This window comes from Lissotriton vulgaris, chromosome 7, assembly GCF_964263255.1.
Source record: "Lissotriton vulgaris chromosome 7, aLisVul1.2, whole genome shotgun sequence".
Taxonomy (NCBI): Eukaryota; Metazoa; Chordata; class Amphibia; order Caudata; family Salamandridae; genus Lissotriton; species Lissotriton vulgaris.
Genome location: NC_141695.1, coordinates 1,164,744,939 through 1,164,760,457, shown reverse-complemented (window position 1 = coordinate 1,164,760,457; position 15,519 = coordinate 1,164,744,939). Strand labels below are relative to the sequence as shown.

Here is a 15,519-nt window from a genome sequence, read left to right as displayed (position 1 = left end):
CGGAGCAGCTAACAAGCATATTTAATGGTATTGGGACTACTGCAATAGAATCTAGCTTGGTCTTCGACAATGGGCTACTGTACGTTCACTTGCAATTCATTCAGAATGCAGCAGTTCATTATAAGGCATGAGAAAGTCTGATGATAAGCGGCCAGCAATTAAATCTTTACATTGGATCCTAGTAAAGATTCCCATGCAAGACACTTTGTATGGCCCACCGTTCCTTGTACTGGGCCTTTCTTTTTGCAAATCTATTGTGAGTGCTACCCAACCTGTTTGTGTTTTGCTATGGATTCTAGATTTTGGAAAACCTTTCACAGCCTAGAAAACTAGGTTTAAAAACGTTCTCCCAAAACCTCTGCAATGGGAGATTAAGAACTTCGATCGCCTGAAACCATCAAAACCTGTTTTTTGACTCAACTGCAAGGAACGTTGTCCATGCAAATCTCTAGGCTTCTCTGAGGTGCCTAGTATTCTAACTGTAAGCCCCATAGATGTCAGCTGTCCCAACACTTATTCCATATGTGATCATGGACATACTTAGCTTCTGCAGCACAACAGAGGTAAGCAGACTAAAATTGAACGTGATAATTTAGACGTGGTAAATGAGAGATGGCTCTTAAATATCTGCTGTTTTCTGATCGGCAAAATATTATTTCTTTTAAAATTAAGGCGCTGTGTAGTATTCAAAGACACTGTTAACTTTATTTGGCAAATGAACTGGTTTATTGTTTCAACTCTGTCTTTAAAGAGAACACCATCCAATAAACAGATCGTAAACAAAAAGTTATTTTTTTCCTGCCAAACCACCATAGAGGTGTAAGGATTTTATAACATGGCCTCTGAAGCTGAAAAACATACTTAGGACAAACCTGCACTGTAGACAGCCACTTGCAGCTAAGTGTAAATATTGGAGCAGAGGTTGAGGGGTAATCAGGAGGAAGTTCAAAGTTCAACACGATTGGAGGCAAAAAGCAAACTGTGTCTTCAAAGTTGTCATTCTCATTATTTGCAGCTGCATTGCCTAAAATAGAAGAAACAGTTTAAACATTAATTAGAAAACAATCAGTGAGCCGCCATTTCTGTTTTGGGCTGCTGGAGAGCTTCTAAATTAGATTGCTTTCTTCACTGATGCTTCCAGATTGTCTAGAAGCTTTCGGTTGAGCCACCTCCTATTTTTTAACCACGGATCAACTCTGTTTTATTAACAAGTTTTCAATCCAGAACAAAAGTCACAAGTTTGCCTACACCCCGAAGGTCGGCAAGCAAGTACCATTCAAATTGTGATAAACCGTAAGGCTCCACTGCCACTCTCTGCCCTCTCCAGCCTTAACTTACAGGTCAGGTAATTCAATCCTGAGCGATCCTCATAATACTTTATTATTATTCCCCAACAACTTAACTCTTCTGGATGTCATTATTCAGGGCATAGGAAAAAAAATGTATAGCATAATCAATCCTTAGAGCCTCTTTAATCCACTTTTCATATAAATGCGATGGTGGGACAGTTAATGTTACGCTGTGAAATTCAAGATCTGCAGTCAAGCATAGATATCAAGTTGCAGATTTATTTTCATACTAGAACAGTGCCAAATTATTCGTTACACAGACTTGGCCATAAGAGGAATGTGTGCATTTCCTGAATAGTGTAAACAATATAACATATTACTAACATATATCAAGGGAGAAATCGTAAGAAAGACACCGAACTAAGTGATTAAACAACTAGATTTCATTTAATATATTAATAAATCTTAACGGTTAAAAACAATTCATAAAAGTACATACTGTAAATCTGTTATGCAAACAACAAAATTACTCAATCAAAGTATAATACATAAAAAGTGCATACAACATAGCTTCTACTAGTGGCAAACAATATTATACTATTCGACGCGCGTTTCGGCGTTTTTCGGAACGCCTTCTTCAGGAGCCACAGTAATATCTGAAAAACATATTTAATACATAAATAAAAAATGCAAAATTTTCTTTTAAAAAAGAATAATCACAATCTTAATAAACAAAAAATGACAGAAGCAATATAGTGTCTAAATTACAATAACTCCCTACTTATATAACTGATAGAATGTTGCTATATAAGGTACAAACTAACATAATTATATTTTGAGCAGTGGTAACGATCAGTAAAGAGGACTTTAAATATCTAAAGTCGTTTAATGGCAACCCTTGTATATGAGAAACAAATTTTCACAACTAATCGGTTTGGGGAAACCGTTCTGATTCCAGTATACTATGATTTTTATTCCAGGATTGACCATGTACAAAAATTCCACATGGAGCGGAAGTCTGTATTGAGGACTCTGATGTTTAAAAGGCATCTAATTAGTTGGTGCTACTATTGGTCATTAGTAGTCTTCACATTAGCTATTCTAACTAAATCTTCCAGGTCTAGATGGTCAAAAAACGGTTTCAAGGATATACAGTTGCAGAGGCCCGGGTTCAAGGTATTAAAGCTCACTTACCAATACCACAAGACGGTGAGTGTGAAGATAGTTACCACTGCTCAAAATATAATTATGTTAGTTTGTACCTTATATAGCAACATTCTATCAGCTATTGTAATTTAGACACTATATTGCTTCTGTCATTTTTTGTTTATTAAGATTGTGATTATTCTTTTTTTAAAGAAAATTTTGCATTTTTTATTTATGTATTAAATATGTTTTTCAGATATTACTGTGGCTCCTGATGAAGGCGTTCCGAAAAACGCCGAAACGCGCGTCGAATAGTATAATATTGTTTGCCACTAGTAGAAGCTATGTTGTATGCAGTTTTTATGTATTATACTTTGATTGAGTAATTTTGTTGTTTGCATAACAGATTTACATTATGTACTTTTATGAATTGTTTTTAACCGTTAAGATTTATTAATATATTAAATGAAATCTAGTTTTTTAATCACTTATTTCGGTGTCTTTCTTACGATTTCTCCCTTGATATATGTGAGTAATATGTTTTATAGTTTACACTGTTTATTTCCCTGTACCACGAATTGATTTTCCTAACAGGGGGTCCTTGTTATCTACATTAATATGCATTTCCTGAATGCAATGGACACAGAAGGTTTTTAAATCAACTGCGGGACTTGGTAGGGTATGTGGGTTGAGGGGTCACAGTGGTAGCTGGTGGTTGGATTGGTTTTGTGGTTCAAATTGAATCTGATAAAGAGTTTGTTCCTCTATTCTGCACAATAAAGCATGCAATGTAGAATGCTCTTTTGCGGTACTTTCACTCTTCATGCAGCAGTGTTCAAACAGCATTATCTGAGAAAAGAAATAAAGTATTACGTCCTTGAAAATCAAATGCGATGTAACTAAAAAAAAATGAATTTATGGATAGAAGAACTAACAGGCTCCACGTAAAATTAAAAAAATACTTGGCTTTGCTAAGAAAGAAACTACTTAATACAAAGCCTACACATGTAGCCAGTCAACTCTTGGACTCAATTTTTGCCTCCTCCAATGTGGTCTTACTACGCACCCTGATCCGTCTTGGTCATCTAGGCAACTAGACATGGTTGCTTCAATTATCATTGCGTCTTTGCCCTCCCTCCGACAGTAATATCTGTTGTTTTTGATAGCATCAGGAAGCAATAGGGACGAGTGCACAATAAACCATAAGATGCTGAGTTCACAAATTAATGAAGAAAATGTGCGTTGGACGGCATACTCTATATTGAATTGATTCTACTGGTGGTCATTCTATATTTAACTGTTTAAAGGTATTTTGAAAGTGCGCATACTTTTATTGCTACAGTATCTTAGAGTCTGCTCACAATACCTTGATTTTACCATGCCCCTACGTCTTGAAAGAAACAAAACCGTACAAAGACTGGTACAAAGCCAAAGAATGTTGACAAAGTGAATAGTAATGTTAATATACGCTATGTACACTTGCATAGTTCAGGTACTACTTGTACCTTAGTATATATGTCTTTTCAAATGTTCAACTAGCCATCTAGCACATTCGCCTCCACAATAAATTTATCAAATCCAACAAATAAATGATGAAAGAAAAAAACGAAATGGTCATAACAATTCTACTGAAAAGATTAAATATTCAACTAAAAAGAAATGCACAGCAACAAATAAGTTCACTGTCTAACAAACATCAAATATGGCAGGACCAGACTTTGAATATCAAAAGACAAAAAAGCTAAGCAAAAAAAGGCTGATGAATGCCATTAAATGTATTGACTCACTACCGAACACATACATATTGAGTGAGGCTTTGCTGTGCAACCACTTAGATTAATTATCACTTTGCTTCTTGTTTGGAAGTTTGGAGACTGGGTTAAGCTTGTTATTCTAACGCACCTTCTCTGATATCCAAGAGAATCTTGTGATGGAGAATGAAAAATGAATGACCCCAGTTCATCAAGTGTATTTATTTTGAATTTGCTAAACATCCCACTGACTGAGGTGAAGGATAAAGTTAAATTACTGTCTTGGCCAGAGAGATGGTGATCAAATAAAAGTGGCCTTGCATACGCTCAAGTCCTGACACGTGGAGCAGGTGCAGAGTGATGAAGCTTGGCCCATCCGCTTCTCGGCTCACAGAACTCATGGGACAGATTAACAAGCACAGTTGGAGCTAACCAAGGAACTATGGACCAGATGTACCAAAAATTAGAAACGGACGTTTCCAAATTGTGATTCTTACTGAATCACAATTAGGAAATTGCAATTCCAAATTTAAGACACCCTAGAACTTTTAATCAGCCATCTCTAGTGGGTCGCAAATTAACATTATTAAGGTATGCCACAGTTTGCCACCCATTAGTAACCATAGTCATCACATCGATGGTGATCTGCTGACCACCATGTCTGGGATTGCTTTTAAATAAAGCTATTTTTAGGTCGCGCCTAACGACGCAGCGCATGCGCTGCTTGCCTTGGCGAGACCTATTGTTGTCGGTTTGGTGGGCGAAGGGGGTTAGGATATGTGCACTTGCCTGGTCAGCCAATGTGCACGAGCACAGCGTCTCCTCTCTGGCAATGTTAGCTTTAGCGCGCTCCCACTGCGCTCTCAGTTTCGTGGACAGGACATGTGCACGCATACGGCGGCTCGCGCCAACACTCGTCTTTTGCAAGTTGGCTCGTTCACTACCGCTCTTGCCTGCGACGCAATAATACAAGCATTTGCAATGCAATAGGTTTCAAATTTACGAGAGGGTGAGCTATTGACATTGCGAATGACAATGCCTTTTATTTTTGTTTTAGTTTTTAAAACATAAATAAAAGACATTGTCATTTGTAATGTCAATAGCTCAAACTCGCATAAATGCGAGACCTATTGCATTGCAAATGCTTGTTTGGGCATGTAGCCCGTTTTCTTTTAAGAAAAACAGGACGTGTTTCAAAAACAAACAAAAAAATGAAACGTTTAAGTTTCAGTTTTTAAGAGTAGGCAGTGGTCCATGGATCACTGCTGGTCCCTAACCTACTTTGTTAAACATTCTCAAAAGTGAAGGTTTCCCATGGTGACCCTTTCTCATTTGCAAACGGTTACCATTACCTTTCAGTAGTTTGTAAAAAAGTATGTTTTGCAACTGTCATTCGGTAGCAAAACATTAATACATATCACTTTGATTCAGTATTTCGAAGGGATGCCCTAAACACGCCACTTCCAAATATTGGATCACAAAACCAAATTGCAACTCAGTAACAAGTTACTGAATCGCAATTTGGCTTCTGTACATTTCAAAATGCTTTTTTGCAGTCAAACGGTTGTGACCTCCAAAAAGATTTGTACATCTGGCCCTTCATGCTCTGCTTATATTTCTCAACTGCCAAGGCTGCAAACCAGGAGTCAAAGAGTGAGACAATTCAGAGGGCAGAGGGAATATTTCTACGTGAATCTTTATTGTTCAGGGCCAAAATCAGCCACAACAACTGCCAAGACAATTTAAAACACTACCTTTACATTTAAAATTTACAGTTAGCTTTAAAATCACTAGTGATAAAACTAGAAATAATCTGTTCATTTCGATGATTTAACAATTGTAGGAAGTTATAAAGACAAAGAGGACCTTTCTACAGTTTCAAGAAATAGATCTACAACTAAACAGTAGTCCAGGGCATTATGATGCTCCAAGCACCGAATTATGCGCAAATTGATGGTGAGGGGCACTTAAGTGCTGTTAATTTTAAAAGCCGAAAGTGCAACTGCATTAGTAATTCTCTCACTATTGATCCCTCAAGCAATCATCATAGTATAGCGCTGAAATTAGCAGCAGGAAAGATTTTCCCCGTTTAAATATCTCAAGAAAGATCGCATAATAGTTTTACAACGTGGATCTAAGAGACAGTTAATTAAGTTTGAGCAATTGCTTGCTTGGAGCATTATACAGACTTGTTAATATAAAGTGCAAGTGCATTAGTCCTGCCCTCAGAGTTAACCCCTCAGACAGTCAACATATTATTGCACTAAATAGCAGCAAAAAAAGACTATCTGCAATTAAATATCTTCAGCTATCTCAAATAAAGTGCAAGTGCGCTAATACTTCACTCCGAATTAACCCTTCAAGCAATCATTACAATTGCACTAAATTAGCAAAAGGAAAAAACTTTCTCATTTGAAATATCTCAAGAAAGACCACATGATTTGCTTTTACAATATGGATCTAGAATAGAGTTAATGAAGTTAAAATTGATTACTTGCACAAGGCATTACAGAGATTTGTAAGCATAAAGTGCAAGTGCGCTAATCCTGCCCTCAGTATGAACCCCTCGGACAATCAACATATTATTGTACTAAATAGCAACAAGGAAAGGTATTCTCTCGAGTGGGATATCTCAGTAAAACCACATTGTAAGTTTTTGGAACATTAAGCTAGAAGGGAGTTGATTACGTTCCTAAGAATTGTTTGCATGTGGTGTTGTAAAAGATCGGGGGATCGCTAGTTATGATCCAAAGATAACTTGAGAAATGTTTAAATATTATGTTTATCTATGCCTTTAAGTTCAAGTATAGCTTTAAGTGCATGAACAAGATTACCTGGGCTTTCTACTCTTGACTTCCTAGTGGCGTGAATATAAAATGGGACTGCCAGATAATAATGTTGTTGTCTGATCTCATACAGTGTGCTACAGCCTTGTTACACTTACTGATGTTATATTTAAGAAAAAGCGGGCATAAATAGTATTTCTAAATGCTTAATGTTCAATGAGACCGCAAGAGAAAATAGATAATTGTTTCTGGACCGCCCAAAGAGCATGGGCAGAGATCTGCACCCTCGTCAGACTTTGATGACCATCCTTTGACTGTTGAAGCAACCAAAATTTTAGATAAAGAGTTCTCTATTCCACTGGGAACATTTCTTTCACGAAAGATTCAAAACCTCTATCTTGTCTGAACACCATAATCCTTTTTAGCAATGGACCTGCGTGGCATGTCATTGATTGATTTGCATGCACTAAGTAAGACTGTATTACCATATTGAAATTGGCCTTGGTCATTTTTTCCGGATGGGGCCAGAGGTCTTCCAGATCAATATTATAAAAAACATTTGATATATGGGCAAACCAGGGTAGAAAGTGATAGTGTGAAGCTATATAAAGCACGCTTCTCTTGGGACCAAATGCGGATACAGTAATTTATTGGCACTAGGGCAATATGGTTTTCAATCTTTTCGATGCCCAAGTCTGCTCTTAGGCCATCCATTAGTATTCCAAGTCTCTAATGCAGTAACCGCTGTAGAAAGTTCTCTCAGTAATTTTAATGGATGGTGTTTTTCTATACTCCCAAATCTCTGAGCCATATTTACTGCCTGCCCCGGCTTTCATTTGATATGCCAGCATAGCTGAACCTATTGAACGGTTTCCGCTTGATTTTACGAATCTCAATACTGAACCAGCTTGCTCGGCAAGAACGTCATTACTCTTAGACAACTGGGGGGCCAATGAAAGTTTGCTATCCAGACAAATTCCCAGAAAGTCATAGGTGGTCACAAGATCAAACGGCTTATGTAAATCCTAAAAGTCGCTTTCAGTTTGTTTTTTTGGTTGAGAATCATATACTTGGTTTTTCCAACATTGATGGTAAGGCTTCTAGTGATACAAAATGACTTAACACCTGCCAAAAGACGCTGCATTGATAACTCGGTTTTGGCCATTAGCACAGCATCATCCACAAAGAGTATTATTGGATTCGCTTCTTTATTTATTTTCGGCACGTCTAAGTCTATGTTAGTTAATGTTTTTACAGCATCGTTTAAATAACAAATAACGGTGATGCTGACAGGCATCCTTGCTTGACACCCCGTTCTATTGGGATCTTAGCTGTGTATTCACCTCTGGCACTATACTTCACCTGGGAGGCATTTCCAGAGTTCAGTGCAACTAGTAGATTTAGTAGCTTATCCGGGACTCCCTGTTCCTATAAGATTTGCTATAGTGTAGATTAATCAACACTATCAAAAGCAGTTTGAAGGTCAATAAAAACCAAGTATTAAGACAACTTTTTAAGGGATATGTATTTTGAACAAAAAAGGTTTCATTTCATTTCTTTGTCCTCTGTACTCTGACCTATCCAGAAGCCCGCTTGGTACGGGGATATTAGATCTTTTTCTTCCAACCACTGGTCTGAACAAGATAGTACCGATTTCCCTAAGATTTTTCTCACTTTGTCATGCAGCGAAATGAGTCCATAATTCTCCGGGAACACTCGGGGGCCTTTTTTGTATAATGGAACTGGTATTGATTTTCTCCAAGAAAGTGGTATCTCCTCGTGGGGCCAAACATCTTTTTTTTTTTTTTAAATAATTTTTTTAATTAACTTTGCTCAATGACTTATACAATACAGAGCAGTGTTCAATTGGCATGTAAAAGGATAACAATACATTGTACATTCAAAGGCATACAGGGTAGTATAATAGACCGGTAACAATTATCCCTCCTGTCCAACCTCACCCCTCATGGCTCGGTACTTCCGCCAAGGACCCCAGACTCTCTTCTATTTCTCTGCATAACCCCTGACCTTGTAGATCGTTTCCTCCGCCCTCTGGCACCAATCCAAGTCCCGCAGCCAATGGTCCCATTGTGGGAGCGCCTGCGCCCCCCAGCAACTGGCTATATTCAGTTTTGCCACCCCGGCCGCGGTGGCCAACCAGATCTCGTCATAGCTGGATCAGTGCGTGGGTCCTTTAATCATAAGTAGTAGCCACGTGGGTCCATCGGGACCGGCGATCCCACTACTATCGCCATTGTTCGTGCTACTTTGGTCCAGAAAGGCACTATGTTCAGGCAATCTCAAAGAATATGAAAAAAAGTTCCCTCCCCCTGACAACCTCTCGCATATAGGGAAGACAGGCTCCTGCCCCATGAGAACAGTGAGTTCGCGGGTAGTACACCCGATGCAAGATTTTTAGTTGTACAAGACGGAACCTAATCCGGATTACAATTTCGCGGGGGCTCTGCAGGGCGTCATGCCAATCCTCATCTTCCAGACCTCCGATATCTTCCTCCAATCTCTCCCGCAGGGACACCAGGGGGTCGGGCATATTATTTATGAGCTTACGGTAGATTGTGGACGTGGGCTTCTCTAAGATGGGGTCGAGTAGGAGCCTGTCTTCTATAGGAGAATATTCCGGGATCTAAGTGTATGTGTGTATATGAGTGCGTAGGCGAACCCAACTGCAGAAGACCGGCCCAAAGCACAGTCGCTGCAGAACCATAAATAAGTATGGCCATTCTATGCTGTCGAAGGCCATTGAGGCATGCAGCGCCATCAATGCTGTTTGGGTCGCCCACGTCTTCCGTCATGTACAGAACTCCGTAAAGCCGTCGTAAATTGTGCCGAGTGCTCCTGTGAGGCATGAAACCCGACTGATCAACATGTATCAGGTCTGGCTGAACCGAGAGCAGTCTCGCCGCAAAGGCTTTAGCCAATACCTTTGCCTCCACATTGAGGAGCGAGATAGGTCAATAAGACGAGCATTGGTCAACCGGTTTCTCACCCTTGTGGATGACCACAATCGTGGCCTCTCGCTGATCAGGCGGGAGCCTCCCCACTTTTAGCACTTTGAGGAACATCCGTCTTAGGGGGTCAATTACGTTAGCTTGCCTCTTATATATTGCCACTGGGATCCATTGGGCCCCTGCGCTTTCACGGTCTGGAGTGAGTTAAGGGCTTGGGCCAAACATTATTGAACGACCTAGTTAATACAGGTGCCCATAAGTTTAAGCAATTCCGATAGATGTCTTTTGGAAGTTTGTCTGGTCTGGCAGCTTGGCGCAGTTTTTGGGCTTGAATTGCTAGGACGATTTCTTTTTCAGTGAATTGATCAACTAACAGAGGACGAAGTGGGCATATCAACTCAGGCCCAGAAGCTGCCTTTGTTCCCATTAATGTAGCTGGCTCATTTAAAAGAAAAAAGAAGCTGCTGAGAGCGTGGTAAAGTAACATAGGGGGAGAAAGTAAATGGGATCCTGAGGCTTGTGCCATTGAATGAGACACCAGAGACCCGAAGATCCCTTTTGCCGATTCTAAATGTATGGTAAAGTACTACTGTTTGATAATTGTGCTGCATATTACTTGGGTCCTGGCATAAGCTTGGAGTGGAAATCGCTTCAGCTATGACTTAGTACTCTGCAAAAATGTATCTGTTTGTGTAGGAAGATGCTGTCAAGAAGGGTTTTATTACCTCTATTTTTCTAACACTGCTGAAATGTTAACGCGATGGAGTAAGGACATCGATCAGATCGTCTCCAGTCGTATAAAATACGCTATGCCTCATTTTGCCTGATTCATTCAGCCAACTCTTGCCACACATACAGGCCTGAATATTACGTTTCATGGATGGTCTGGGCACCACCGTCAAGGTTTATATCTACTGAATAATGGGATTTGTCCTTCGTTGGCCCTTGCCACTTTACGGGCATTGGTATAACCAGGTTTTGGACTCCAATAGAGCATTGCAAGATTGATATGGGACACTTCACCTGTCCCCTTGTCCTGAGGAAGATCTGCATTGCTGAGGTATTAAAGTCCCTTGGTTGCCGATAAGCCGGATCGAAACGTCAACGCTACCCCCTATCGCACCTGGACCAATTTCCCCTTCCCCATTACCCCCGTTTACAGCCTTAAGGAAGCACTCCTTACAACTTTAGAAAATATAATTCAAATGAATAATTTGCATGTGGCCAGGTTGCATCTAACTATTTATTGGAATCAGTTCTGTATAGACTTGTAAATATATGCCCTATACTTTTCTACACACTTTGAGCTCTCTTGACTCCTATATATACACTTGAGCACATTTTCTTACACGTTCCCTAGAACATTCTCCTACCTTCTTGACCCTCTAATGATTTTTCCTTTAAATGACTAAATAAATATATTGTAATAATACTTAGTGGTTTTTCTCAACATATGTTTGTTGTAATTATTTTCACGATTTACAGACGTTTGTGAGCTGATTAATGTAAGCTCAAATAAGTTGATAATTATGTTAATCTAACTCTTCCTTGAATAATTGGCCCAGGACCATTGTTTCTTTATAATGACTTTTTAATATTGGCCTGCACATATATTGAGTTGCCCTATAACATCAACGTAAGTGGATGTGTAGTTAAAATAGTAAATACATAAATGTTGATGACAGTTGATATTCTGGAATTCATTTAGATGTAGGTTGATATTTCTGTCCTTGAATCTCTTACATACTTCGCATTGAAATACTTTCTCTCTAGTATAGACAAAACACTGATATACCATATCTTAAGAACACAGGGCAAATGTAAACAGTCAGACTCACCTTTTACACATATTCTAAAGTTTTCAGGTAAATCCAGACAAACTCTTATCTCCCCACCTTGTGCAGACTCAGCTCTCTTGAACTCATCTTCATCATAAATGCTGGCCAATGCCAGCAGTTCATCTTCCTGGGCTTCATGGTCTGCAGTAGACATCGATGTACCTATAAAAGAACAACTATATTTTTTTTACACCTGACAGCAAAATGGAGTCCTTGCCTTAAGTCTAAATAGTAAAGAGAGCGCTGCTGCGACTGTTATATTTTCTGCAAGCTTTAACAGCAGTTTTAACTGGATGTGTCAGCCGGATATACAATGCAAGAGGAGGTCGCGATCAGCATGGAACTTGAGAATAGCATAGCTTTCCTGTCTGAGAGCAAAATACCAAATTTTTTAAAGTCACTGTTACATATACTTTTGGCAACCATGTCTCTGAATCTTGTAATGACAAGTCAAGCCACTCCTGTTTCTCTTAGTCTCTTCTCATCAAATTCCCCCATGTTTTCATTTAAAACTGATGAGAGAGAGAGAGAGAGCGTATTAGTGAGTAAGAATGTGCATTTTGAGATTTGACTTTGTTGTGATCATATCTAGGACCCTAATTAAATAATCCCGATTTATGCCCTTATGTGCTTATAACAAATCATACCCTTATAAAGGCATAAGAATCAAATCCATATTTAATAATAGCCAATGCTAACCAAATACGGCAAGGCTACTTCCTTAGACTCCTAGAAAGTACAACGAGTTCTTTCAACAAACCAAACCTCCAGCAACCTGGGAATTCCCCATGCTTTTGTTTTGATTTGTCCTAGAACTCCTGCGAGCACTGAAAGAACGGCCAGTTCCTAGTGACATGTTTTATTGACGTCTTATGACCAAACTTACGTCAAACACGGCACCTTTCAGGTATAAATATACCAGCGTTTACCTTAAGCAACACAGGGTGGTGTGGAGCAGAGCGGCTATCTACTTATCCGAAGCCCAGCTGATGCGAGTGCCGAAGGAAGCCGTCCCTCCCATTTTGACGCACTGAGAAAGACGCTGTCTTTTTCTCCTGCCGAGAAAATCAGGCTCCAGTGTTTCCAGTCACCCTTGCGGGTCACTGGGAGATCGAGTCCTGAGAGCGAGATACAAGACCTCCTTCATTCTAAAACCAAGGTACCGAGCTGATTAGATCCTTAGAGAATTCTTGAGTCAGATTCTTGGCAAAAACTAACTTAACTTAAACTGCAGCTCATGTACTCCTTCCCACGTACTAGGCTTAGGTTAGGTACATCGGGGTAGGCGTATCTTAGAAGCACCAGTTGTGTACGTTTAGTCAAACTTTTATCATTGTATGTAACTGTATATATTTTATACCTTTTAAGTATCATATGGCTCAGAAACCATATCAATGCTTTTACAGTATTATTTCATAATACTCCTTTTACTGTACGCACTTTACTTTATAACAAGTATTGCAATTGTGGCAATTCATTTCTCTTGCATGAGAAAGAAGACTGCTCAATAAAAAACACCTTTTATTGAAAACGCCTGTCTCTCTATTTCTCTGCACTCTGGTGAAACTAAGTATGCACGATTGACTGAGTGACATAGCTATCTATTGTTTTCACACGACTCTGGAGATATACTCCTTATTCTGGGGGAGCAAAGTTGTCATGTTTATGCGGTTGTCAGAAGCTGAATCCCTTCTTGTCTAATCAGGAAAGTTCACTCCTCCCTGTTCCTTTCGAGAAAGTTTCTAGTGACCTCTGAGCTAGCTGGCAAACCTAAATTAAGTCTAACAAATTCAATAGAGACCTAGTCGACCTCAGTCCTACGTCTAAACTATTGTTTATGTTATTCCAATGCGCAGAGCCTATTGGGAAAATAGGAACTACACTACAACTTGAGTTGTCAGTGAGGACAACTGTAGTGGTGTACAACAGATTATCAGGTTGGTTGATGGGAGCATGATTTCACAAGAAAGATATGCCATTATAAACATTGAGTAGGTTTGTTCATGGAGCATAATCACTATGAGTAAACTAAGCATACTGCAGAATATACGCATTGGAAAAGGGAAGTGCTGCGGCACAGCTCACCCCAGTGAAACTGTTGAAGTAAAATGGGAGACACTCAGTGCAATGAGTAAAAACAACATTGGGACAGGTTTGAGTGCACCATACACACATTAAAAGGACAAATACCCAATTTAATGTACTTCCAATAACAACAAAAGTAATATCTCCAAAGGAGAAGGTTGATGTACACGTTGGGCCCGATTAAAAAAGGTAAACTTACACTTGGTAGTAAGTTTACTACTTTCTCGGAATTCACAAACTACTTAAGGAGTTTTATTTCTCATTATCCGTCATTTAATCACATTAACCCCCTGCGTGCGCATGACGGAACCACTTCGTCATGAGCCATGGGCGTAGTGTGCTCATGATGGCGTGGTTCCGTCATGCGCCTGCAGCTCTGCCCAAGCGGCATAAAATCCCCGCCTGTGTGGGCGAATTAATGAGCGGGCGGGCCGTGACTCAACCACGCCGCCATGAGCACACGCCGCCCGTGACTCATGACGGCGTGATTCCGTCATGAGCACAGCAGCGCTGTGCTCACCCTAACCCCCCGTGGCGAAATTTGTGCTGCGGCAAAGGGGTTAAGATTCATTGGTCTGTTAACAGTTCCTGACGTTTATTTATTCACAAGCTGTCCATCCCAATAATTTGTAATTCCAGACCATTGTAAAAATTCTATATCTTTTTGTTCCATTTAATTGTCTTCTTTTCAATATCAATGTATCAGCCCAGTCAATGCATTTCATCCATACAATTATTTCATCAGAGATCAATTCAGCATAGCATCACTCATTGCTTTCTCCAACACAAGTCTTCTTCATCGCGTTATCCTTTATTTACATATTATAAGATGCACTTGGCATTGGTTGCGTGCAGAGCTCATAGTGCTTCCATGGTCATAGAATAGTCCTCCAGAAACTTTGCATGAAAAGCTGCTCTTTCAGACACAGATTGTGGATTAAAAGGATGACCACGCCCCTCCTCCAGTTTGTCACAAAATTCCACTAGGCACAAAGCAATATGAAGTTTCCCTGATATCATAATAATGAAGAGGTAGCCTTCCTTGACTTAAAGATCAAACATGACAAAGGGTGATTAATTACATTACTGTTGAAAAGCCACAGAAAGGAATGCTATTTTGACTTGCAATAGCTTCCACCCTCGTACCCTAATAAACGGGTTACCTTCTGGACAATTCCTAAGAATACGCTGTAACTGTACACTTAGGGCAGACTACTTTAAGGAAGCTGTGTTCTAGAAAACCGACTGATAGACAGAGGTAATCCGCTCAAACTTGTCAAAAGGGCTTGGCACTACCCTCTGGAACAACTTTTGAAACTAAGGACAAGAAATCCAATAATAAACTTGTTTGTATTACCATGTTCTGTCACTTGCCCATTAAGTCATCTTCATCATTATAAAACCATTGGTACATATTCAAAAGCATGGAAGAATCCCTTGAACTTCCCCGATCTGCCTTTAATGGAGGTAGATAAATTAGGGACCATATAGTCAAAGCAACCTCCGATGACAAAAATACAAGCCACAAAACTGTAACACAGCTGAGGACCTTGAACCTATAAAGGGACACCATCACTGTGGAAAGTGTGTAGGCTGCTAGTTTACAAAGAGTACGAAAAGATGTGTACACAATAATATAGACGTGGAGCTAAAGC

The 15,519-nt window shown here is 39.6% G+C and overlaps 1 protein-coding gene across 2 annotated transcripts in view; it reads right to left on the bottom strand.

Moving 5' to 3' along the window:
* RNF14 (ring finger protein 14) overlaps positions 1–15,519 on the bottom strand; it is a 146,230-nt gene that overhangs the window by 98,985 nt on the left and 31,726 nt on the right. The window contains exons 2-3 of one of the 2 annotated variants that reach the window (XM_086931639.1): positions 11,780–11,941; positions 873–1,024 (exon numbers count right to left, since the gene is read on the bottom strand). In XM_086931639.1, the coding sequence (XP_086787765.1) occupies positions 873–1,024; positions 11,780–11,933 (306 nt within the window). In that variant the 5' untranslated portion in view covers positions 11,934–11,941. Of the gene's footprint in view, positions 1–872; positions 1,025–11,779; positions 11,956–15,519 lie in introns of both variants that reach the window. The other variant, XM_086931640.1, reaches the window with a different exon arrangement.